The sequence below is a fragment of the Sinocyclocheilus grahami genome, unplaced genomic scaffold (genome assembly GCF_001515645.1).
Source record: "Sinocyclocheilus grahami isolate Dianchi unplaced genomic scaffold, SAMN03320097.WGS_v1.1 scaffold39.1, whole genome shotgun sequence".
Taxonomy (NCBI): domain Eukaryota; kingdom Metazoa; phylum Chordata; class Actinopteri; order Cypriniformes; family Cyprinidae; genus Sinocyclocheilus; species Sinocyclocheilus grahami.
In genome coordinates, this window is record NW_015505218.1 from 2,603,782 (window position 1) to 2,630,198 (window position 26,417).

General features: G+C 38.2%; 1 protein-coding gene across 1 annotated transcript; it reads left to right on the forward strand.

Moving 5' to 3' along the window:
• The first annotated feature begins 1,117 nt into the window (after positions 1-1,117).
• On the forward strand, positions 1,118-25,836 carry LOC107581989 (short transient receptor potential channel 5-like). The gene is made up of 9 exons (XM_016267684.1): positions 1,118-1,504; positions 6,887-7,408; positions 11,203-11,539; positions 12,676-12,815; positions 12,938-13,260; positions 18,362-18,557; positions 21,679-21,720; positions 23,488-23,577; positions 24,942-25,836. Exons 1-9 carry the CDS (start codon positions 1,118-1,120, stop codon positions 25,773-25,775), a joined length of 2,871 nt encoding a protein of 956 aa, XP_016123170.1. The 3' UTR covers positions 25,776-25,836.
• The last annotated feature ends 581 nt before the right edge of the window (positions 25,837-26,417 follow it).

The window sequence follows — 26,417 nt, forward strand, 5'->3', positions numbered from 1 at the left end:
GTGAGCAAAACATGCTAACTGTTCTGTCTTTGGCTGCACAGACGAGCACAGAACACTATTTAGAGTCCCAGCCTCAGAGGAGACAAGAGATTTATTGATTTATTTACTGTATATTGCTGCTGCCACACAGATCTAAAATAAACATGCGATTTATTTCCCCGCTGTTTACCTTCACAGACATAACTGACTGTTTTTGTAACTCGTGTGTTTTTAACGTAAACTTGTGTGTGAATGAGAACTTAGTTTAGTACTCACATGCTGTGACAGCCGCTTTCTGTCCATGTGCTTTGGGTGTGTGCACATTTAGAAAACCGTATATCAGAAGTTTAAACTAATATGGTTTAAAAAGCATGATTTCAGCACGATAAACATGATAATCAGAACCAAAACATGTTTTTAGCAGGTACGAGCTGCGCATCTCTATTCTGGAAAAGGGGGCAGGGAGCAGCAGCTCATTTGCATTTAAAGAGACAGGCACGAAAAACAGCGTGTTTCGGCATCAACTCAAAATAGGCATTTTCAAAATGATATAATAAATGATCTGTGGGGTATTTTGAGCTGAAACTTTACAGACACAGTCTGGGGACACCAGAGACTTATATTACATATTGTAAAAAGGGGCATAATATGTCTCCTTTAATATATGTGTGTGTACTGTGTATATTCATTATGTATATATAAAGACACACACATACAGTATATATTTTGAAAATATTTACATGTATATATTTATATTCATATAATTTATATTATGTATAAATATATTTAATATATAAACAACATCTTTTTCTTAAATATATACATGCATGTGTGTGTATTTATATATACATAATAAATATACAAAATACACACACATATAGTATGTACACAAAAACTTTTATTTTGGATGCGATTAATAGCGGTTAATCGTTACCCAGCACTAATAAAAATATCAGGGCGGAGCAAGTTGCCACATGTTTTATACAGTAAATGTGTAATTTTTTTAACTTTTTAAAAATGATTCGGCATGTCAATTATGAAAGAAATGTAGTGTCATTTTGAAATGATTAACTGATTGTTTGCTCAATCTCTGTACAGCTTTGTCTGGACTTGTGTCATTTTATGTCACCGAGTCCACATGAACCTCATGGCGCAGCTGTACTACAACAAGGCCCGTAACTCCCCGTACCGCGGTCGCATCCCGCTGCAGATCGTGAGGGCGGAGGTTGAGCTATCTGCCAAGGAACGAGCCTACCTGACGGCGGTGGAGAAGGGAGACTATGCTGGAGTTAAACAGGCCCTTGAGGAGGCCGAGATCTATTACAACATCAATGTGAACTGCCTGGACCCATTGGGCCGCAGCGCACTCCTCATCGCTATTGAGAATGAGAACCTGGAGGTGATGGAGCTGCTGTTGAGTCATGGCGTGCACATGGGTGATGCACTCCTCTACGCCATCCGCAAGGAGGTGGTGGGAGCAGTGGAGTTACTGCTATCCCACAAGAAGCCAAGTGGCGAGAAACAGGTGCGTGAGGGCGTGACTTCCTTCAGAGGGAGAGTCATACCCAACTTTTCTGATTGGATAGCATGTGTAGCTGTACTGATATGACAGTGCATTAAAGTCCTCCTGGCAGGTTCGTATTTATGAGTTGGAAAGTCGTAATTATGGCATGAAGTTGTATGGTTATTATTATTCAATTTATGGTGTTGTAAATGGAATGGAATTAAAGTGAATTAAATTATTATTATTGTTATTACTATTGTTATGTTCATTTACACTGTACATCTACCGTAATTTTACTATATTATTGTATTTTGTACATGCAACTTAGTTGTATAGTTGTAAAATATACAACTATACAAGTTGCATGTACAAAATATGATATAGTAAATCTATGTTAGATTTACAGTGTAAACAAACATTATAATGATAATAATAATAATAATAATTTAATTCACTTCTAATTCATTTCTCACTGTTCAACACCAACTCAGAAACTCGGCTAAAAGAAATCTTCCAGTTCACAAGTTGCAATTATGAGTTCTAAGAGGATGTGAATGCTTTTTACAAGTTGGTATCTCATAATCACGGTAATTACGATATGGCGTAAAGTGTCAAGTTTCCTATTCGTAAATTATGACGTTGTGGTGGACTTCATGTGCATTCAACTTCATGTGCGTAAATATTTCCATCATGAACTCACCAACACTGTTTAAACTATTTTAATCGCTCTTCATTTTGATGATCCAGTATTGATTCTTAAAGGGGTCATATGATGCGATTTAAAATTTTTCAAAGAAAAATGTCTTTCTTTTTTTAAAGAAGATCTGTAAAGTTGCAAAGACTAAAGTCTCAAATCCAAAGAGATATTCTTTATAAAAGTTAAGAGTTAACCACGCCTACCTAAAACGGCTCGTTCTAACACGCCCCCACATATCTACCTCACTATGTGGGAAGATTTGTTCAAATGTTCACGCAAAGAAAGAAGGTGTAACTTTTATTCTCGCTGTAGTATTGTTGCCGCCGCCATGTCGTGAAGACGCTGTGTGTTTCGTTGTGAAAGCGAAACTACTTTGTTTGGCCTTCCAAAAGAGGATGATATCTGCTTCGTCATGCCTAGAGCTGATCTGTGCTGGTCGCTGAGGGAATACATCAACTTCGCCGGATCGGCTTTCACCGTGGACGAAGCGGAGTCCAGTCCGGGGTCGTCACATGTGGTTGCCGCTCCTTCGTCGAATCCGCCGGCCGCGCCATTCTCAAGCCCACCGGCCGCCGCTCACTCTAGCCCGGCCTCAGCTCAAGCTAGGCCGCCGTGTGTTTCGTTGTGAAAGCGAAACTACTTTGTTTGGTCTTCCAAAAGATGACACGACTACAAATCAGTGGTTAAGTTGTATTTATAACACTGTTCCAGAACAGTTCAACCCAAATATTCATTTGTGTGCAGCACATTTTATGGAGGACTGTTTCCTGATCCTGGAATTGTAGACTACAATGCCGGCAGTTCTGACTCACAGTCTGTAAGTACGTTTTCATTTAAAGGATTTGCCACTGATGATTCAAACGTGAGTTTTTAGCAGTGTAGAGTAGCGTTTGTAGTTTGTCATTTCTCCGATCACAAATGCAGACATGGTTTTATGTTTCCGCGGCGCGATGTAACGCAACGCGTAAAAAGACAGTATAAGTCATTATAATCAGTAATTATGTCCCCACTGGATGCAACAAATGCCTCGTTTGTAATGGGTTTTCATGTTTTTTGTTTCGTCGCTCCGGCCGGGACACGGCATCAACAGTATGGCGAGGGGCGTAACATTTCCGTCACATGCTTGAGGTATTCGGCCAATCACAACGCACTGGATAGCTGGCCAATCAGAGCACACCTCGCTTTTCAGACCGATGAGCTTTGTAAAAATCGACGCGTTTCAAAAAGGCGGGGCATAGAGGAGAAACAATAATGTACAGTATGGGGAAAATACAGTATGTGTTTTTTTTACTTTAAACCGCATAAACACATTTCATTACACCAAATACACAAAATAATGTTCTTTTTAGCAACATCATATGACCCCTTTAAAACCCATGAATTGGTATTTTATGATTATTTAATGCGTGAACACAACGTCACTGAACATTGTTAGTGTGCTTCTCTTTTACCAATCGCAAGGAACTTTATCACGAAATTAAAACAATAAATGTCGTTTTGGCGCTGTTAAATGTCCCACCTCAGTGCAAGCGGGTGCATGGAACGCACGCCAACTGACATGAACATGAATGAACATCAGAAGGTATGCTGAAAGAAACAGTACAACTTACTGAAATGTCTCCGTTTCATGTAATCTCTCAATCAGTGTTTCAACCACGAAAAGACGTAAATGAAACAGTTTAGTAAACAATGTAGAGTAGGCCATCCGTTATTTTACAAATTAAGCCATCCAAGCTAGTTAGTCAACTACAAAATATAACCCCAGAAGGATCATTATATTTTTACATAACTTAGCGATGTCTAATTTATTTGAATAAATCTGTGTAACGACAAACCACCGTTTAACTATTTCCACCATTTTATATTTCAGTAGAAACATAATTATATAATTAAAGTTTATATAAAACTGCCTTATGTGCAATATAAATGTTTGTATTTAACCTTTTGAGTGGTGATTATTATATCTAAAATAAATAGCATTTGAATTTGTGTGCATTAGTTGAGAGATTGTTTTTGGCATGAGTTCAGATAGTGATTGTTTTCAATAGGCTGACTGACATGTACCTGATATCCAAACGAATCAATACTGAATCAAAATTGCACATGAATTGAATCAAGAGCTTGCAAATTTGTGAAATCTGCGTCAATATCCAGTCCTATGGCAGAGTTTCAGCCCTTGCTGTAATTTTCTATTTATTTTTTTATTTTCTCCTGCTGGAAGTGCTGGACAGCACAGATTGAAATCATTTTGCGTTCTTTATTTTCCCACAGCTTTTCGCACCATGGAAATGTGAGGTGCCTTTAGGAAACACCTCTGAATTCAATCACTGGCCTTTTTAAAGAAAAAGGTATAGATATCAGGGTGACTCATTTCATATCTGAAGCGGCTCATAAAATGCCTCAAAGGTATCAGTTTTTCCTTGATCTTTTGAGATAAAAAAACTTGATGTACTATGAACACGCAATATAACATTCAGAACTCAGAATTTTCACTCCAGTTCAAAAAGAGTAGGCTATTCATCAAAACAACTTATTCATCCTTAACTTTGTGAAATGTATTCATCAGCATGTCTGTCTATATTCACATGTATGATTGGTGGAGTAAAATCAGCTCAAAATTCTGATTTTATTTCTAATATGAAGTACTTAGTTTTGCTTTAATGCACCCAAAGAGAATAATCCTATATGAAATGGGGTGATGGCATAAGAGACTCTGTATTGTAAAATATGCCAAGTTCAAGTGTCCATAAAAAAGATTGGTAACGCTTTAGATTACAACCCGCAAAGAACTATGTAAGTATACTGAATTTACGGTGTACGTTTCTGTAATTATAGTGTACCTATAAAGAACGTGCGTGTAGGTATAAGGGAACAATGTGTTACGTTTGGGTAATAAGGGGGTAACAACCAGATATGCAACCTGCAAAGAACTGCGTAAGTAAACTGAAGTTACAGTGTAACTTTTCTGTAATTATAGTGTACCTATTCAGTACCTCCGTGTAGGTATAAGGGAATAATATGGGAAGTTTGGGGAATAAAGGGGTAACAACCTGTAAAATTACAAATCATTTATACTGTAAGTATTTTGAAACTAAGAGGTGCTTATTCTAATATTACGGGGTATGTATGGCCTAAACAACAATCTTATGTTTGGGAATGATTTAGAAAGACGATATATACTTTTTATAATTTTATATTGGTATTTGATTATAGGCGTATAGGTATTTTTTAACCATGGGGTACACATTCTATTATAAAAGGACAGACATGATGGAGATTACTGAACAACAAAACTGGACATCTTGTGAAATGAGTTAATGAGTTTCTGCTATGGTTTATAATTCACAAGTCTACTTACCTTATGAAAGCTTATTCATCGATTTCAGCAACTTCACACCAGCAACTTCTCAACACCACTATCACCAAATAACTTTGCGTGATATACCATCAAGGTTCAATGCAGCTTAAAATAAGTTTACCTCTTTCCAGCTGTTCGCAGAAAAAATACATGATACAACATTTGTATTTCAGTGGATGTGACAAAACCCTCCAGTTTTAAAAGAACATTCCAGTCAGTTTCAAAAATCTCTCTCCTCTTCGTGTCAATTAGTTTTCTTGTATTTTCTACACATATTCCTGTCATGAGCGCCGCAAACACGGATAGACTCGTCTCATGCACCATTCCAGCTGTTTCCAGTTCGCACTCAACACATTCACTGCTGCAGTTTTAAAGGAACACACTCCAGACAGTTTCAAAGTTGTCCCTCGTCTGCGCTTCGATTAGTTTTCTCCTATTTTCCACACATGTTCCCGTCTTAAGCACCGCAGTCACAGATTTTGTCGCACACACAGAACCGTTCACGTTTGAACTCACGTGACTTGCTGCATGCTCTCATTCACGTCCTCCACATTCATAACCCAGCAACATCGGTTTATTACTGATAGTAACCCAAATTGGGTCACATCAAGCCAGCTTCCTAACCCAACAGTCTCAACCGAGCTTTTGTATTGAAACAATTACCAGCGTGTTTTATATGTGTAGGCTATAAAAAAGTGCACAGTGTATGTTTTTGCTTAATCGCTTGCAAATATAAGAGGTCATACATACCCTGTAATATTAGAATAGGTACCCCTTACTTTCAAAATACTTACAGTAGAAATTATTTTTAATTTTACAGATTATTACTCCTTTATTCTCCAAACTTCGCATATTGTTATCTTATACCTACACGGAGGTACTGAATAGGTACACTGTAATTACAAAAAAGTTACGCTGTAAATTCTGTTTACTTACGCAGTACATTACGCAGGTTGTAATCTAAAGCATTACCAAAAGATTACAGTACAGGAAAAACTGATGACAATTTAGATTTTGTTAGAGCCGTAACCATAGTATGAAGCCCATTTTAATGCACCCTTAAAGGGAGACGAAATGGGCTGATGGCGCAATAAGCAGATCTCAAGGGTCGAGGATCCTTAAGGTCTCTAATCATTTTAAAAGGCCAGTTCACATTGCACCGACAGACACCGACAAATGGCAACAAACACATTCATTGTTTTGTTTTTTTATCAGTATCTGTTGGATGGCGATTGTGTTCATCTTTAATATTATGCACAGTACAATGGACTGAACTGTAAAGATTGACAACTTCCTTATTAGCGTACTTTAACTTTTATTTATTGCTCTCTTTATTTCACTCTTCTAGGTTCCTTCTCACATGATGGACACACAGTTTTCAGAGTTTACACCCGATATCACACCAATCATGTTGGCTGCCCACACTAACAACTACGAGATAATCAAGCTCCTAGTTCAACGAAAAGTCACCATCCCACGGCCACACCAGATCCGCTGTGACTGCGTGGAGTGTGTATCGAGCTCCGAAGTGGACAGCCTTCGGCACTCCCGTTCACGTCTAAACATCTACAAAACTCTTGCCAGCCCCTCTCTCATCGCCCTTTCCAGCGAAGATCCCATCCTCACTGCATTCAGGCTGGGCTGGGAGCTGAAGGAGCTCAGTAAGGTGGAGAACGAGTTCCGGCAGGAGTACGAGGAGCTGTCGCAGCAGTGCAAACTTTTTGCTAAAGACTTGCTGGATCAGGCCCGTAGCTCCTGTGAGCTGGAGACCATCCTCAACCATCGGGATGACCACAGCGAGGAGCTGGACCCCCATGAGTGCAGAGACCTGGCCAAGCTCAAGGTAGCCATCAAGTACCACCAGAAAGAGGTGAGTATAGACTGACAAATTTTAAGAAGAGATTGAGTATCATTTCTCCACTATCCACAGTTTGCGGGAGTGTGAATCGTGGTTAGACAGCAAATCATTTAATGGGTTTTTGATACAATTCAAAAGCGATTCTTGCAAATTCATAATGATTTGATTTATCATAAAGTTTGATTCAATTGATGATTCGATTATGTATTTAAAAATGTATACAATTCTTTAAATACTTCTACCAACGTGTCTGATGCAGCAAGAAAGAGATGAAAGACAATCTACTTTGGCTTGTTCATTGCGCAACCGGTCCTACTCGCCCTGCTCCGAGCAGGATTCAAACCACGGTCTCCGGCGTGGGAGGCGGGCGCTGAAAGACTGCAGCCAGTAGCGCATCTCTTGAGATCAGGGGAGTGAGGTTTACCTGCACGGCACCTACTACTGGCCTCCGTTACACTCACCCCCCTAAGCCTCATTCCCATCCAGGTCACGGCACCAAATGTGACCTTCCCGCGTCCTTACCGCCACATCTCGTTCTTGTTCCGAGTGGGTCTCGAACCCAGATCTCCAGCATGGGTGGCAGGCGCACTAACAAGGATGCTAAAGATTGCAGCCACTAGTGTGCCTCTTGAGATCAGGGTGTGAGGTTTACCTGCACAGCACCTACTGCTGGCCTTAAATTGCACAAAAAAGTAACTTTTCCATGGCTATAAAAACCCTGAGTCAGCATTGGTCCAAAGGTAAAGTTCCAATCTATGAATTCCAAAGTTTCTATGATGAATTTCTTTTTATTTTAGTAGTGTTTCTAAGGTAGAAGACAACAGTGCACAATGTCTCCATTAATTCACGTAACTAATTTAATGTTTATTTTATAAATGAAATGTGCTACTTTACCAAATCATGATTAATCAACAATTATTGATCAAAACAACAACAACAATACTACTACTACTACTAATTATTATTATTATTATTGTAACCAATGAATATTTCATTATCAGTGCATATAAATTGGCAGATTTTTTTATTTTTATTTTTGTTACATCCAGAAAACAAGTGATCCTTTACAACCCTAATCATTTGGATTTGGGGCGGTGTGGTATTTTGGTTAATTATCATTGGTTGTAGGTTTGAATCCAAGGTGTCAAGGGTTTGGTGTTTGTTTGTTTTTTCCTGGTGGAAACCCCTGCTGATAAATGCTTTAACAACAATTATACTACCAAAAAGGCATCTTTCTCACAAGTATATCATTATATTAGATGCTTTTTTAAAATCATCTTTGAAAGTGAAGTGTGTGGATTTTTATTTGTTCAATTATTTATTTTATTTTATATTTGTATTTATTTATTTATTATTATTATTTAATTTTTTTGCTCACTGCTTATGATAGTCTCCAGTGCATGGATGTGTAAATTAACCTTAAGCTTGAAAACTTTACTATTATCATCAAAAACAGGGATTGGTTTAGTCATAGTGCAAGCATGTGCTTGTGGCATTTTATAAGCAGCTTATGAAATAAATCTAAATTAAAATGCAGTGTTTTTAACAATCTTAATGTCGGTTAAGTGTGTCTACCGCTAAACTTTTGTCTTGTCCTCTGGCATCAAATTAAGTTTCACTACATGATGTTGCCTTAATAAGTGCATCATATTTTGGCTGCGCATCAAATGCAGTGGGAATCATGTTAAGTCCTCCTCGTGCAATGATTCTATTGATTTTGAGGAAGTCCTTGTTTTTTTTCTCCTCCTTTTTCATCAGCTCTCTTGCTGATAAATTTGTAAAATATTAAAACAGAAATGAAAGACAAAAATGTAATGAATTAAAAAAATATATATATATGAAAAATTAAATGACTAAACCAGGACCTTAAAAACTTTTCTTAAAGTAAATCAGAATGTTTCTTATTTCCCTAGAAATGTTATCTTGAGATAAAGGGCTTTCAACAGTTCAAGTTGCCACTGCATTTTGAATCATTCGTCTGTTTAATAGGAGTCCACAGCAGAAATGACTCCTTTCATAAAACATAATAACATTGCAGAGCAATGTAGGTCAGGCAGCAAGAGAAAAATATGATTTGAGAAACATTATTTATACAATTATTATGGACAGGCACATCATTTTACACCTGCATTGTGTAAAATGGAGCCATTTCTGGGTGTTTGAGTGTTTTTTTCCCCTGCAGTGCTAAAATATAAACCTCATTTTGTGAGAACATGAAGAGTTGGGGTGGTGTGGCATAATGGACTGGGAGATGAAAGTTTGCAGGTTTAAACCTCACAAGGGTTGATTTGTGAATCATCAACAATGGGCTCTTGAGCAATTCATTCTAGGTTACTCCAAGGCAATAGATCTTGCAATAAGTGTAATGTAATTTTTAGTGTAATGTAATAAATGTTTTCCAGTGATAAAAGTAAAACTAAATGACTTCTTACTCAAAGTCTGACAGTTTGATTTAATAACTGATTTCACCTCAGATGCCCGTGGGAAAAGTATTACGTAATGACATGAATGTCAAACCTCACTGGTGTTCACTCACTTAAAAACCTTTTCACCATTTATACTGTTGCCTAACATTTGTTGTTTTTTGTCATATGTGCACTTGGCTGCTTTTTTTTAGGATGATTGATAGATAGTAGTTAAAAAAAAACATTCAGTTAATATATGAGTACACTGTAAAAAATTACTGTGAATTTAACGGTAAAAAAATTTTTTTACAGTGTACGTCACAAAGAATGGCCAAAGTGTCCTACAATGGAGAAACGTAAACAATATCCAAAGATCACAGATCCAAAGCAAAGCAAAACAAAACAAAACAAAACAAACAGCAACTTACAATGGAGGTACATAAACACTCACAATTTTTTATACAAATTTACAAACTTTTTTGTTTTTATTTATTTGTTTGTTTTTGCATTACATTTGTATGATAATCTATGAGTGATTTAATAGCACAATACAAATAATCCTATTATTCATTTTAAATTTTTAGACGTTTCTTAGTAGTTTTTTTGTGAGATTCCCCCTTATTCAATTTTCACATACATTGATATTATTATCAATAATATACGAAGTTACAACCAAGAATATGTATAAACATCTGTATAATCTTAACATCTATATAACACCACTTCGCCTCTATATTTAATGTTTCTTTTTAAAGTGTGACATTCTAAATACGAAAATAACAATTTTTTTGTGTATCACAGTGCTCATGAAAAGTAAATAGACAATATATTGACAATAACTTATAAAAACGAATGTTTTTACTAATGCGTAAAATGACATGATACATGCATAATACTCTGCTAACAACAGTTTAGTATTAACAGTTCTCGAAAAATTAGCCGTCAAATCTTTAGAAATATATGTTGGATGTTTTGTCTTTTATGGTTAGTCCCACAACGTTCTGGAAGCACTAGAATATTACAAAATATTAAAGTTCCCATCCATGCAAAAACAAAATATCTTTAAAAAAATAATAATAATAAAACATGGACAATTAGTACAAAACTTACTAAACCAGTGTTCCATAATTTATGATAGAAGTTCTCAAATATACCTGACCTAAATATTTACTAAAAGTATTGATATGCAATGAAAATAAATTGTATAATAATAATTAGCACCACAGAATTACAGAAGAACCATTAGTGAAACCAATTTTTCTTACATCTTGTCAGAGCATTTCATGCTTAAATGTCAGGCAGTTAAAATATTATGCCTGTTACTGAATACTGTCTTTATCTGTATTTGTCATGAATTTCACTGGCTTATTAGAACATTCAACTATTATTATATTCTCACAGTTTGTAGCTCAGCCCAACTGCCAGCAGCTCCTGGCAACACTGTGGTACGATGGGTTCCCAGGTTGGAGACGACGTCACTGGGCAGTGAAGCTTGTCACTTGCTTCATCATTGGCCTGCTTTTCCCTGTCTTCTCCCTCATATACCTTCTGGCTCCAAAGAGCACCCTAGGAACCTTCATCAAGAAACCTTTCATCAAGTTCATCTGCCACACTGCCTCCTACATGACCTTCCTCTTCCTCCTCCTCCTCGCCTCACAGCATATCGTGCAAACTGATCTGCATGTACAGGGACCTCCACCCACCATTGTGGAGTGGATGATCTTACCCTGGGTTCTAGGTAAGACTTCTTTGGGACATTTGAGTGCATCTTTAGCACACGCAGTATTACTTCTTTTGCACATATGTACCTTTTTAAACTTTTTTCTCAAAGTCTTTTTTCATTGCTTAGAACACTTTAATGCAGCATTTTTAAAATCCCTTTTTAGAAAATGATTAGGAAAAATAAAGTGGGCGGACACTGTTGTGCTGGAATCCAAAGTGTGAAAATCTAGTCTCAAATCTCCATTTAGCTCAAATAATGAAGAAACGCTGATCTGTAACATTCACTTAGCTGGCTCATTTCTCAAGCAGTAAAACTGGTGGCCTGCACAGGAAATAGATACGGCTATGGTTTTATCCCTCTCATGAAGTAAATGAATACTCATGAATTATTGATATCATAATTTATTGACCTCAAGACAAAAGCAGAGGAAATCATATCTCGAGTCCCAGTTCAGGATTGATTACACCAGGGCTCAATCATAATGGCTTGAGGTTTTCTCTCAAAGCACACACAAGTCCAGAAGTAGACACAAGTGGAGGCTTGAAACAAATGATCTGAAGTCTGGAGGACAGGTGCAATCAGCGAAAACGGAGTTTACTTTATTTCTGAGCACTAGGCAGTGGACCAGTGAAAATGTATATATGTTAGCCTAACAGCATTTGTTTGTTTTCTGTTTTGTTTTATTTCAATTAATTAATTTTGGGGACATGTTACAGAGGCCCTGAGGGGCATGGTGAGACAATTTAGTTTTTAAGTACATGTTTTCCAGTATAATTTATTTTGTCTTTTGATTTAAAAAAAATAAAAAAATAAACAAAAAATATATAAATTAAATAAAAATATATAAATTAAATAAAAACACAAATAAAAGAAAATTGATAAATAAAAGAAAATTTAAAAATGTAAATTAAATTAAACAAACAAAAAATGAATCCAAAGGGCAAATGTTTATTCTTAAACACTGGCAGAACTGGGGAAAAAATACAGAAAAAAATAAAATAATAATAACTTTCATTTAGTAACTAAAATATTTTTTTGTTCATTTTGCCCTAAAGGGCTTATGTAGTGAAAGTGGAGGCCCTGCACTTTTTGTACTGTTTTGCCGTTATTGCAATGTTTTGTTTTTAATATTTTCATTTTGGCCCTTGCAGGCTTCATCTGGGCGGAGATTAAAGAGATGTGGGATGGTGGTTTCACAGAGTACGTCCACGACTGGTGGAACCTGATGGATTTTGCAATGAACTCTCTCTACCTGGCTACTATATCTCTTAAAATGGTGGCCTACTTTAAGGTTTATACCAGCATTTTAATGCAAGCTACAGTATTACAGAAACTATTACAGTAAATAATTTCAGCTTGTAGTAGGAACTAGAACTGTCTCCATTTATCTCTCATATCTTCTCTCTCCATCAGTACAACAGCTCTCGTCCTCGTGTGGAGTGGGAGATGTGGCACCCTACGCTCATCGCCGAGGCTCTATTCGCCATCGCCAACATCTTCAGCTCGCTGCGTCTCATCTCTCTGTTCACCGCCAACTCTCACTTGGGCCCACTGCAGATCTCTCTCGGCCGCATGCTGCTGGACATCCTCAAGTTCCTTTTCATCTACTGTCTGGTGCTGCTGGCTTTCGCCAACGGCCTCAACCAGCTCTACTTCTACTATGAGACGAAGGCGTCCGAAGAGCCCAACCACTGCAAAGGGATCCGTTGTGAGAAGCAGAACAATGCCTTCTCTACGTGAGTGAAACCCATTGTAAAGCTCTTTAGTCGAATGTCAAGATTAAAAAGAAGCATACTTTAGCATACTTTTAAAGAAGCTATATGTAGAATTCATAAAGTTTTGTTATTAGTGACACCGGTGGCCGTTAAGTGAACTGCAGCCAGCAACGTATTTGCTCCTTTGCAGTGATACACGCTGTTGACACTGCTGAGAGCGATGACTATGTAAAGATGAATATGTAAATATGTGACCCTGGACCACAAAACCAGTCGTAAGTCACACGGGTGACTTTTTCACATAAAGCTTTGTTATTAGCAACAACGGTGGCCGTTACGTGAACTGCAGCCAGCAACTTATGTGCTCCTTTGCAGCGATTTGTGTCTGCTTTACAATGAAACACAAGCTTATTGCGACCGATTCCCTGACATAACACATTCATTGCGACCCATTTAACGGATGCATCATTTTGCATCAAGTTAGAACATCTTGAACTGCAAAAAACAATAACAATACAGCGAAATGGGGGGGAAGTCGTGGCCTAATGGTTAGAGAGTCGGACTCATAACCCAAAGGTTGCAGGTTCGAGTCTCGTACCGGCAGGGATTGTAGGTGGGGGGAGTGAATGTACAGCGCTCTCTCCCACCTTCAATACCACGACTGAGGTGCCCTTGAGCAAGGCACCGAACCCCCACCTCCTCCCCGGGCGCCGCAGCATAAATGGCTGCCCACTGCTCCGGGTGTGTGTTCACTGCTGTGTGTGTGCACTTTGGATGGGTAAATGCAGAGCACTAATTCTGAGTATGGGTCACCATACTTGGCCACATGTCACGTCACTTTAGAAAAAAAAAATAATCAACTGACTTTGACCATCTAGCCCTCTATTTTTTTACTCCCCTTTAGAACAACCAAATCAAGCCCAGATTTTTGTGTGTGTTTAGATAGATTATTTAGGAAAAGTCACAGAATCTCATTCCACTGAGATGAAGGGAACACTTCTTAAAAACTAAGAAAAATTCAAATGGGGTCAGCTGGACCCCAATGAGACATTAAAGGTAGGGTATGTAATTTTTCAAAAACACTTTAGAAAACTGATTCAGGCTGAATAGCAAAACAAACTTGTAGCCAATCAGCAATAAGGGGCGTGTCTACTCGTGATATGGAGGAGAGAGCTTTCAGTGCATGGGACGGACATCAGCCGAGCGGAGCGACAGAAAGATAGAGATGGTGGATAAAAAAACAAAAGAGGAAAACGTCTGCGGAACGATAAGGCAAGAAGTAGCACCCGTGTAAATATCGGATCAGCTTTCCAGCGCTGGAGAGAACTCAAGGAGCGGAGGCCTGCGATCGGACGCCGAGGTTGCTTTGTTTCTTCTCAATAGGTGAGTAACACCGTGTCTACAACAGCTAAAGTCTGCCTACACTGGATGCGATCAAACGACCGTTGAAAACCAATTGAAATTTGTGTCAGCACATCATATATAGAACCCGGCAGCAGTTTACTGTCGGGGATTTGTTGCGCAGCGCCGCTCACGTCCGATGTAGACACGGTGTAAGATTGGTTTTGCTTTGTTTCACAGAACGAATCGTTGCCTGGGTTGCGTACATATATGTGGGGCGGAGCTATCAAAATAGGGGCAAGAGCCTTTTGGGGTAGGGGCATGTTTGTTTTGGTGATTTCAAATATCAACATTGGCTACCAGAAATCACTTACCCTGCCTTTAAGAGTTAAGTAAAGATAATGTTTTCATGAAGATATTTTGTAAATTAATTAGATTATTAATATGCAATGCGAAGAAATTTATTTGGACAACTTTAAAGGCGATTTTCTCAGTATTTAGATTTTTTTGCACTCTCAGATTCCAGATTTTCATATAGTTGTATCTCGGCCAAAAATGGTCCTATCCTAACAACCCAAAGGCTACATCAATGGAAAGCTTATTTATTTAGCTTTCAGATGACATATAAATCTCAGTTTAAAAAAATGTACCCTTATGACTGATTTTGTGGCCCAGTGTCACATATGTGCTGCATGCTTTCCTCTCAATAACAAAATAAACACAAAAAAATGACAGCAGTGAGAAAACAGCAGTTAAGAAAGCATCTGATCACAGCAATGTGGATATGTTTACATCAGCTCTGCAATTCACCACCATCATGTTGACAGATGAGGTATTTACAATTACATTGTTATAATAGCTTGATTATAAAGTGTATTTGAGACTATAGACTATGTAGATTTGGCTCTGTGAGACTATAGTACAGAGACTACTGTATATTCCATATACAGTTTTAAGCTTGAAGTACACTACAAGTGCACCTTCAATACAATAAGTGTACTTAATTTCCATACATTGAAAAAAGATGGTGACGAGTGGCTGTCACGATACAAAATTGACGGTACAAAATAACAAACTCAGCCTGGCCATTGCTTTTTTTCAGAGTAATGTCTAATTAAAGCAGTCCAACTTGAGAACTAATTTCCAAGTTTTCTGAAGCCAAGATAAAAAAAATTCTAGACGGAATGGGGCTTGCTAAAAACAGTGTTAACTACATTAAAGTAGTTGTCTTAGCTGGTTTAAGCTGATCTAGTTGATATCTGAGCCTGACCTGAACCTGAGGTTGGTTGGACTGGTCTGTTGACTGGTTTTAGAAAGGTGTTGGTCACTTTTAACTAGTCAGTCTGGGAAGTCTGGCTAAACTAGCTGAGCACCAGCAGAATTAGGCTCAGAGACCATCTTATACCAGCCAAGACCAGCAAATCAGCTTAGCTTTTTTGGCTTGAACATCCTTTTTGTTCTCCTAGAGTCAGACGTAAAAAAAACGTCCCGTGTGTTGAGGACATCAGACATTAGATGATAATGACAGCTCAACAGTTGAGCTCCCTGCTTGGCTTTGCAGTAACAGAGGTCTTATAGCTTTGCTAATAATCAGAATAAATGAACTGTGATGCACATATTACAAAACCCACACAGACACTTCAGTCAACTTGATCAATGAATATAATGTGGCCAAGATGCCACACGCAGCTTAATGCTGACCTCCTGCAGAGGTCAAAATGAGAAAGAAATGAGAACGGAAACAAGAGTGGAAATGGTTATGATCTTTCTGAATTTTCACATCATAGCATGAGCCTTGCAGAATCATTTGATCTCGGAGGACGAAGACAAAATTATAGAGCAGCGTGTCATCCATCAACTGTTGTGTGTAATGACGAGAATCTGTTGCTCAAGGCTGTGCAGTAATAATATGTTCAGAAATGGGAAGAGATTTCAATGATACCAATATATTTTAAAACTACTCCTGAAAAGGCAAATATTTGGTTTGATTCTAAGTAAAAACAGTAAGGAAAAGCATCCTCCACTTTTTCTTTCCCATTTCAGTGTATAATAGGAGGTTGAATTTTAATTGAATTGGCCACTCCCTATATGAAATTGAATAGGAATTTGAATCAGATATCCATCTATCTACCTGTCCGTCCGTCCGTCCATCCATCCATCTATCTATCTATCCTGTCTGTCTGTCTGTCTACCATTCTATCTTTCATACATCCTTCCATCCATTTTAAAAGTTTTTTTTAACTTTCCTTTAAAACATTCAAACAAGGGTTTGCTAAGTTTATCTTGAGAAACTTTGCATTTGTAGTTAAAGTTAGTTATAATAATTATTTATATGTTCTTTCTTAAAGGGATACTTCACCCAAAAATGAAAATGCTGTCATTAATTACTCACCCTCCTGTCGGTCCAAACCCGTAAGACCTTCGTTCATCTTCGGAAAACAAATTAAGATATTTTTGATGAAATCCGAGAGCTTTCTGACCCTGCGTAGACAGCAAGGGAACTACCACGGTCAAGGCCCAGAAAGGTAGTAAGGTCATCACTAAAATAGTCCATGCCTTCAAACTTTAAGCTGCAAGAATACTTTTTGTGTGCAGAGAAAACAAAAATAACGACTTTATTCAACAATTTATTTTCTTCCATGTCAGTCTCCGCTGCACATTCACGAGAGTATCACGACACATGCATGTGGTGCTGCTGATGCAGAGTAATTAATGACAGAATTTTCCTTTTTGGGTGAACTATCCCTTTAATTGTACTCTCTTAAAGGGTTAGTTCACCCAAAAATGAAAATTAGGCTGTGTTTTACTCACCCTCAAGTCATCCTAGGTGTATATGACTTTCTTCTTTCAGACTAATTCAGTCGGAGTTATATTAAAAATAGTCTTTGATTTTTAAAGCTGTTTAATGCCACTCAGCGGGTGTTGCATGCATCAGTCCAAAAGAAGTTCAATAAAAAGCGCCCATCCATTAAAAAAACGTCACACACGGCTCCGGGGGGTGAACAAAGGCCTCCTGTAGCGAATCGATGCATTTTTGTAAGAAAAATATCCATATTCAAAACTTAATAATCACTTTAATGTAGCTTGCGCTCTCTGTTGTACACAAAAGCAGCTCCGAGCGGATGATGTATGAGGTCAGCGTTGCGCATGCGCCAGTGAGTCTTGTGAAAACCAACGTTTGTTTACAGGATCAAAGAAAGCAAAGTTTCCTTACTTTAGCAAAGGAAAACCAGTCTCCTCTTGGCTTATATTGAAATCCTCTGACATTCTTTTTTACAAATCCTCATTTTGTACTTCTAATTAGTGACCGTTGTTTTGTTTTGATCTCTCCGCTGCGTTTCCTTGTGCGTCACTTCTGAGCAGCGCATGCGCAAAGCCGACCTCATACGTCATCCGCCCGGAGCTGCTTCCATGTACAACAGTGAGCGCAAGCTAGATTAAAGTGATTATTACGTTTTGAATATGGCTATTTTTCTTACAAAAACGCATCAATTCGCTACAGGAGGCCTTTGTTATGTTTGTCTCTGCTAATTAAACTGGGATAGTAAATTAGTAAAAAGTTGATGCTTTCAGTTTGTGTGTTTCTTTCTTGGCTATATTTGATAAAGACAGTATGTCATTGCTGATAATAGTGCAGGCTTAAACCCATTCAAATTCAGTGCCCAATTTAATTCTAACTTTCCCTTATTATACACAATATGTGTGTTTGGGAGAAACTCGATATATGACAATTCTTGCTTTGCCCCTTTCTTTATTTCCCTCTCTCTCTTTGACTTCTCAGACTGTTTGAAACTCTTCAGTCTCTCTTCTGGTCTGTGTTTGGGCTGCTGAATCTGTATGTTACCAATGTGAAGGCTCGTCATGAGTTTACCGAGTTTGTGGGGGCCACCATGTTCGGCACTTACAATGTCATCTCACTGGTGGTGCTGCTGAACATGCTCATCGCTATGATGAACAACTCTTACCAACTCATTGCTGTAAGTGCCATCTGATACTGATGATTTTTTAATATATATATATATATATATATATATGGTGTAAGGTTTACATTACTTTGACCTGAATCATTTGGTATTGAAAGTAAGTTTGAGAGTGGTAGAGCAAATAAGGACCAGATTTACTAACGGCTTTCACCAGCTCAAACCCTCTTTTGGCGTTAAAAAGCTACTGTCAGGATTTACTAAAGACATGCAGTGAAAAATTTGCCATGAAAAGGCATGGCCACAGTCATTTTTGCAGCTGAACGTATTGCAAATGCATTTGTAGGAGGTTCCATTTCAGACACAAAATTTATGGGAGGAGAGTATTTTAATGAATCATGCAGCAAGATTTACTAATGTTTGCACTAGTTAATTTATTGTTTTTTGTGCCATTATTTACTGCCCAAAAAAGATACGTCTTAAACCAGATGCTAATTTGAGCTGCTCTTGGTAGATTGCATGGTTATTACAGAAATGCACTTTTATGGGATTGTGCTCTCGCACTTATTTGCCCTATTTAGTAAATCTGACCCTTAATGTCTAAAATCAGATGTAATCATGTGGCCAAAAAAGGGCCAAATTCACTCAAATTTAAATTAGCGAAACATTTTTCAGTGTAAATTGCAATGAAGCGATCTGCTTTAACCAGAGGCTAAATGATTAGCTGTTTTAGCTGGATTAATCTGGTCTTAATCTGGTCTCCTAGCCTTGCCAAGATGGTATTTAGCAAGTTTAGTTGGGTGACCAGTCGAAACGTGGCTAAAAGACAGTCTGACCAGGCTAGGTGACTAAATAAAACTTTTAAAAATGAGGAGCATAATAATGTGCATTATTGATTGAAGACTAACTGCCATTTGTATTGTATTTGTGCAATTAGCACTTTTACCATCTGGGTCAATGGAAAATAAGAGTGTCTTTGACCAAAATCTATACTTAAAAACACGTGTGCCAAGCTTTATTATTCTTAGTACTATTTGAATTAATGTGGATATGGCTTTGAAAAACTTTAGCATTTTCCAAATGACTAAAAATGTCATGTGGTGTAACCATCAACTAAAACATGCAGAAAAGCTTTTAAATATATTTCTCATATTTTGGTATTGAAAGTAAGTTTGAGAGTGGTAGAGCAAATAAGGACCAGATTTACTAACGGCTTTCACCAGCTCAAACCCTCTTTTGGCGTTAAAAAGCTACTGTCAGGATTTACTAAAGACATGCAGTGAAAAATTTGCCATGAAAAGGCATGGCCACAGTCATTTTTGCAGCTGAACGTATTGCAAATGCATTTGTAGGAGGTTCCATTTCAGACACAAAATTTATGGGAGGAGAGTATTTTAATGAATCATGCAGCAAGATTTACTAATGTTTGCACTAGTTAATTTATTGGTTTTTGTGCCATTATTTACTGCCCAAAAAAGATACGTCTTAAACCAGATGCTAATTTGAGCTGCTCTTGGTAGATTGCATGGTTATTACAGAAATGCACTTTTATGGGATTGTGCTCTCGCACTTATTTGCCCTATTTAGTAAATCTGACCCTTAATGTCTAAAATCAGATGTAATCATGTGGCCAAAAAAGGGCCAAATTCACTCAAATTTAAATTAGCGAAACATTTTTCAGTGTAAATTGTAACTTCTAACAATATATTTTGTGTTCCACGGAAGTCAGTCATGCAGGATTGGAACATTATGAAGGTGTAGAAATGACAACAGTTTTCATTTTTAGGTTATTTAAGGATGTTATCATAAAACTAACACCATTAAAAAGTCTTTAAAAATAAATGCTAACAAAAATATTTAAAACATTTTTTATTTTATTTTAGCTAGTGACTTATGCTGCGTTCAAGTCCTCCTGGGATGTTCGTACTTACGAGTTGACAAGTCGTAATTACGACGTCAGGTGCGTTCAAGTCAGTTTAGTCGGCACAAGATGGCGGTGTACCTAAGAAAATACAACATGGTCTGTTAAAGGGATAGTTCATCCAAAAATGAAAATGTGATGTTTATCTGCTTACCCCCAGGGCATCCAAGATGTAGGTGACTTTGTTTCTTCAGTAGAACACATATGATGATTTTTAAGTCAAACTGTTGCAGTCTATCAGTCGTATAATGCATGGCAATGGTAACAAAATCTATGAGAGTAAAAAAAAACATGCACAGACAAATCCAAATTAAACCCTGCGGCTCGTGACGACACATTGATGTCCTAAGACACGAAACGATCGGTTTGTGCCAGAAACCGAACAGTATTTATATAATTTTTTACCTCTAATACACCACTATGTCCAACTGTCTTTGAGCGCGCGCACGGCATCCGGTGCGTGAGCTCGTAATAACGACTTTGTGGTGGTGTTCATGTGCATTCAACTTGTAAATACGATCTATCCGACATGACTTGAACGCAAAAATACATTTCCATTTTTGTTTAGTTTAAAGGTGCTGTATGTAGGATTGACACGGAGTGGTTGAACTAGGTATTGCGGTCCAAATTCAAAATATTGGAGCAGGTTTTTTTTCACCTCCTCCTCAGAATTGACGCACATGCAGGTTGCCAGATTGACGACACCAACAGGAACGAGCCCACTTGACATTGAATAAAATGAAATACGCTGTGTTTTCCGCCCACTGGCAACCCCGGGTGCCGAAATACAATTGGGTAAACTGGCAGTGGGCGGGTTTCACAAACCAAAACAGAGACCGACATTCCGGCCCGGAACGCACATTTTCAAAGGAGATTGACTGTAGCATTGTTTTTCAGATAAACAAGTATGTTAACTTAGCATGTTTCCTAAATACCTGCAAACATATTATGGTATTTTTATGCTTTAGTAGAGTCAAAAACTTACATACAGCACCTTTAACTTGAAGTACTAAAATGATTAAAACAAACTAATAAATTAATAAAAACCATATATAGACATTTAAAAGATAATGAAAATATGTGAAAATATAAAATATGAAAAATAAATTCAAAATAATAATAAAAACTATATTAGTATACAGTATCAACAATACTAAAATAACAGTAATGATAGTTCAAACTATTCACCTTTGGATCATAAGTATTACATAATGTCGCACATTTATTGTTGAAATTTGCTATTGTTGTCTGTTTCAGGAAAGGCATGCCGATAACCTTATTCAGAACCAGCACTACCAGGTAATGACATTTGGCCCTATCCATCACAGTTTGGCATCCGTGTCATTAATCCGTTTCCCAGCATGCTGTTGGATCAGAACCTTGCTGTTAATATGTTAACAATTCCAACGGTTTATTTAGATGAGAAAACAAACATTAGCCTACTGGCATCATGCATATTAATGAGTTATTAGAGCATTGCACATTGTATAATTTGCATGTCTTTTCGTCAATGATAGTTCTAGGTGCTTACAAAGAGAAAAATCATGTAGAAGGGATTTTAAATCGGTTTAAAATAAATAATGCATGATCACACTGAAAATAAATATTATGTTGTGTTGTTAATCAGTGCATATTCATTACTTGCTCTAATTGCATTACACCCTGTCCTGCTTTGAATTTTATAACCACTGAATCCCTGCTGATTGCTAATGCAATAATACATAGCCATCCAGACTCCAGCAACCTCTGGTGCATAGCCGCTACACTGTAATGAACATCCATAAAGAAACAACACAGCTGCCACTAAACAATGTAACGTATGTGAGCGCAGGGAGGAACTTAAAGCAGTAATCACACTTCTCTCGTTTGTATACTGCTATTGTTTGTCTGTGGAGCACAGACATTTTGGAGGAATTTTACATAGTTATGCACTATGTAATGGTAATTCATAGTGAAAAGGGTGTCAAAACACCATAAATGATGACGATGCAACATTATCAGAGAATGACAACTCGGGGTACATTTACACAACAATCATTGTACTAAAAATTGAAAAGATTTTCCTTTTGCGCTTTTGAAAAGTTGTCAAACTTGACAACAACAACAGTCAAAATGACCCAAATTCACAAAGGAACTACGAAAACTGCTAAAAACACTGCATTATGGCATGCCAGGCCAGTAGATGGCGATGTCACTTTGTAAAGAAACACTACACACCTGCGGACGTTTTTATAGCTTATATGGAGTTGATAGCATATCGTTTTCAAAAACTTGCACTTTGAAACCCGTTTTCAAAAGCTTCTGTTTTCAGGCCCCCAAGCGCTATTGTCGTGTAAATGAACGGCCAAAACGAATTAAAATATTTCAATTTTTAGTTGAAAGCAGTGTTGCGCAAAACCCCCCTTAAATTTAAAATCTACTGTATGGATTCACAAGATATAGCAGAATACTGAGTCATATGACGCTTTTTGATACATTGTTGTTGTTTTTTTTAGGTTGACAGCTTTGCTTGTGTTGTTGTATGGCAAGAGATGTGTGATGATTGTTCGAAATCTCTTATGTTGTGTGAAAACAGATTTGTCATTTTTGGGTGAACTATTCTATTAAGCAGGGTCTTTCGTGAGTGTGAGGTTGTATATAATTGCTACAGACAAATGTTTCTCCCCAACAATCAAGAGCTGCAATAGCGGATATTGCACTAGCTGTTATTTTGTTGTTGTGCGTAAGCGTGTTTAGAGAGCCACTGCTGGCTCATTCTTTATTGGATATGCAAATAAATGCTAATGAATGCACATCCAGATTTTCACCTCCAGCTAATACATATGTCATGAATATGCCCAAAACTGATTTTCGCCGCTTAATAAACTGGAAAATATGCGCATGCCAATCACATTCAGAGCCCATCACCCTATCTTACCCCATCCGAGAATAAATCTTCACCTCCTTTGGGGATGTGGAAAGTTCTTGTGCTTCATACTGAAGAGGAAAACACGGTTATTTGTAGATCAGAATGTAATATGTCAAGAAAAATGTATTGAAGCCCATCCTGTTTGTGGCTGTTTTTAGGAGGTGATCAGAAACTTGGTAAAGCGATATGTTGCAGCCATGATCCGCAGCGCCAAAACAGATGAAGGGCTGACAGAGGAGAACTTCAAGGTATGAAGGTTTTTTTGGGTCATCTTATTCTCTATATAGGCACTTATAGAGGCTTCGATCTCATTTGTATTTTTAAAGTGTACATTTTTATAATGTAGTAGTCAGTTATGCAGGTTTGACTGTTACATGTGCTAGAAACACACTTTAGAAATGAATACTAATGAAATCAATAACATTGAGTAGATACACAATATGAACCATTTACATATTATTTATAGAATAAATGAACTTTGAATTAGAGCTGCAAATTATTTTCATTCATAATTATTTACTGCCTAATAAGCCGAATTGCTATAAAAGACTACAGTGTTTAGTAAATATTTACAGTCATTATTGTTAATTATTAATATTAAATTAATAGTTCATTAGCCTAACTGTACACTGTTTAAAGTGCAATACAGCAACTTCTATAAATATAAAGTTTGGTTGATGTGCCATCACAGACGTGGGTTCAAACACAGCTCATCCAATCAAATTTCAGAGTGGGAAACTTTATCTTATAAAATCCATTTTGCTTGCTATGAAATTCATAGCCTAAATAGCGATTTCCTTTTAGGACATTTCAGTGCAAAGTGAACTCTTAACCACCGAACTAGGCACAATATGACAAAACGACATTTTATTGGTTGCTTGGTTTCTATATTGTGATGCTATCATCTCCTTATATTAAACCTCAGACATTTGGGGAGAGACTGATTATGGAAGATGATAAAATCCAGATATGACTAATTCCTAAAGTCCACAAGCAAAACCATAAGAACCAGAAGTCATGAAGATAATGGCTGCGTTTACACTTGGCATTAACATGCGACCTGTATCCGGATGTTGTCCACATACACATTGAAAAGACAAGTGTAAAAACACGCTTCTGATCAGAATGTTATTCGATCAGCGTGTCCTGGTCCAGAGGTAGTCGAGGACGCATTGTGATCAGATCTCAATGTAAACGTAAACGCAAGTCACAAAATTCACAGGTCAACATCACGCAAAACACCACCCCCCTCTCTCCCGATCTTCGGAAGAAGAGCGCTAGTGAGACTCATACATTTATTTTGATTTGTAAAATGTCCCACAACGGAAAATGGTTTCTACTTCAGGTCGACTTTGCACCACAGATTTATTTAAATATTGCGCGGGAAATACAGATCAGATCGGTTATCCAGATCGAGAAGTCGGCTGATGTTGCAAAGTGTAAACGCGCCGTGTCCTTATTGACTGATGACCCGATCTGCTTGATCAGATCACGGTGATCGCATATTAATGCCAAGTGTAAACGCAGCCAATGTCATAACATTAGAATATTTCCTGTAATTAGGTAGTGCAGTTTACGCTCCGGTAATTGCATATCGTTTCTCTGCATTCAGGAACTTAAGCAGGATATCTCCAGCTTCCGCTACGAGGTTCTTGACCTGCTGGGCAACCGTAAACCACCGCGACGCACATATTCTTCTAGTAGCGAGGCCACTCAGCAGGACGAAACAGCTGAGCCCGAGGAAGAAGAGGACGAGGAGGGCGATAGGCTTGGAGGACCCAGATGTGGGGATGGGGGAGAGTCATCTAGATCCAAAGCATCTACGTCCTTCTCCCAGTGTTACAGGAGAAACCGAGAGTCCCAGTTCAGCGTATCGGCTCTCTTCAAATCCATGTCGGGACCGGCCAGAGAAAGACAGGAAAGCAATGGCTTGAGGAACAACATATCCCACTCGTCTGCATTTGTGCGGACCAGCAGCCGTCTGCAGCGCTTTTCTCGCTCCAAGAAAAACTCTTTGCAACATTTGGGAATGCTAATGTCTCGTATGAACGGACACATCCCAGACCAACATGCGGAGCCCCCGGGAGATCAGCAGTCCGCATACAGCATCTCAGATCAAGTACCGCAAACGTCTTGGCATGGTCCCCCGGTGCTGTCGAAGGTAACTCGGAGCGAGATGCACCTGCACACGCTGGTACTGGGGCCGCCTGACACTCAACAGAACCCAATGCAGGCCACATCTCAACGGGCAAACGGCAGGGACAGTCTCGTCCTCCGGCCGCCCAGCCACTCACTGCCCCCGCTGCTCTGTGCTTCCAGCCTGACTGCCTCCAGCGCTCAGCTCTTGGCCTCCAGTGATGATCTGTGCCATGGCTGGGTGGGACCTTGTGACATTTTGGGCTCCTCCAGCTGGGAACAAGAGGAGTCGGTTACGACACAGCTGTAGAGGCGAAGTCAGCTCATTAACGTAATGTTTCACAGCTTCAGCCAGGGATCTCCAACCCTGCTCCTGGAGAGCTACTGTCCTATCGATTTCAGCTCCAACCCCAATCAAACACACCTGAACCAGCTAATCAAGGTGTTCGGGGTTAATTGCAAAGGTGTCAGTGCGACCATTTACCTATCATCTATCCTAACAATTAGGAAAATTTGTTCCACTTGTGTTTCTTGATTGAGGCCTACTATATAGTAGGGGGGAAAAAACGGAATGTGAAAAGACCGAGTAGTATGTCCAACTTCACAGAATTCAGGTTCAGAAGTATGCATCCAGTGGACACTTTACTATTCCATTGGCCTCGGAAGAGGATTTGTGAATAGGAAAATAGCAGAATATAGCAGTCAAGTGACACAACTGATGCTAGTAGGTTGCATGAATATGTCCGAATTACATGAATACTACACACATTCATACTATATAGAAAAGGGGTTCCCAACCCCGGGGTCACCGAGCTCATTCCAGTTTGAGGGTTACAAATGGTTTGTAGAAATGGTTGCAGTTTGAACAAACCACGATAAAATTTTAGACGTGTAATATTACTGTTTAATATTTTAATTATCATTAAAACCATGTTTGATTAACTTACTGTGA

Bases quoted from the DNA above. Each gene is read 5' to 3' on its own strand.
- LOC107581989 (XM_016267684.1), top strand. From the start codon at position 1,118: ATGAACCTCATGGCGCAGCTGTACTACAACAAGGCCCGTAACTCCCCG. The intron at 1,505-6,886 runs GTGCGTGAGGGC...TCACTCTTCTAG, and splicing joins AGCCAAGTGGCGAGAAACAG to GTTCCTTCTCACATGATGGA. The intron at 13,261-18,361 runs GTGAGTGAAACC...TTGACTTCTCAG, and splicing joins CAGAACAATGCCTTCTCTAC to ACTGTTTGAAACTCTTCAGT.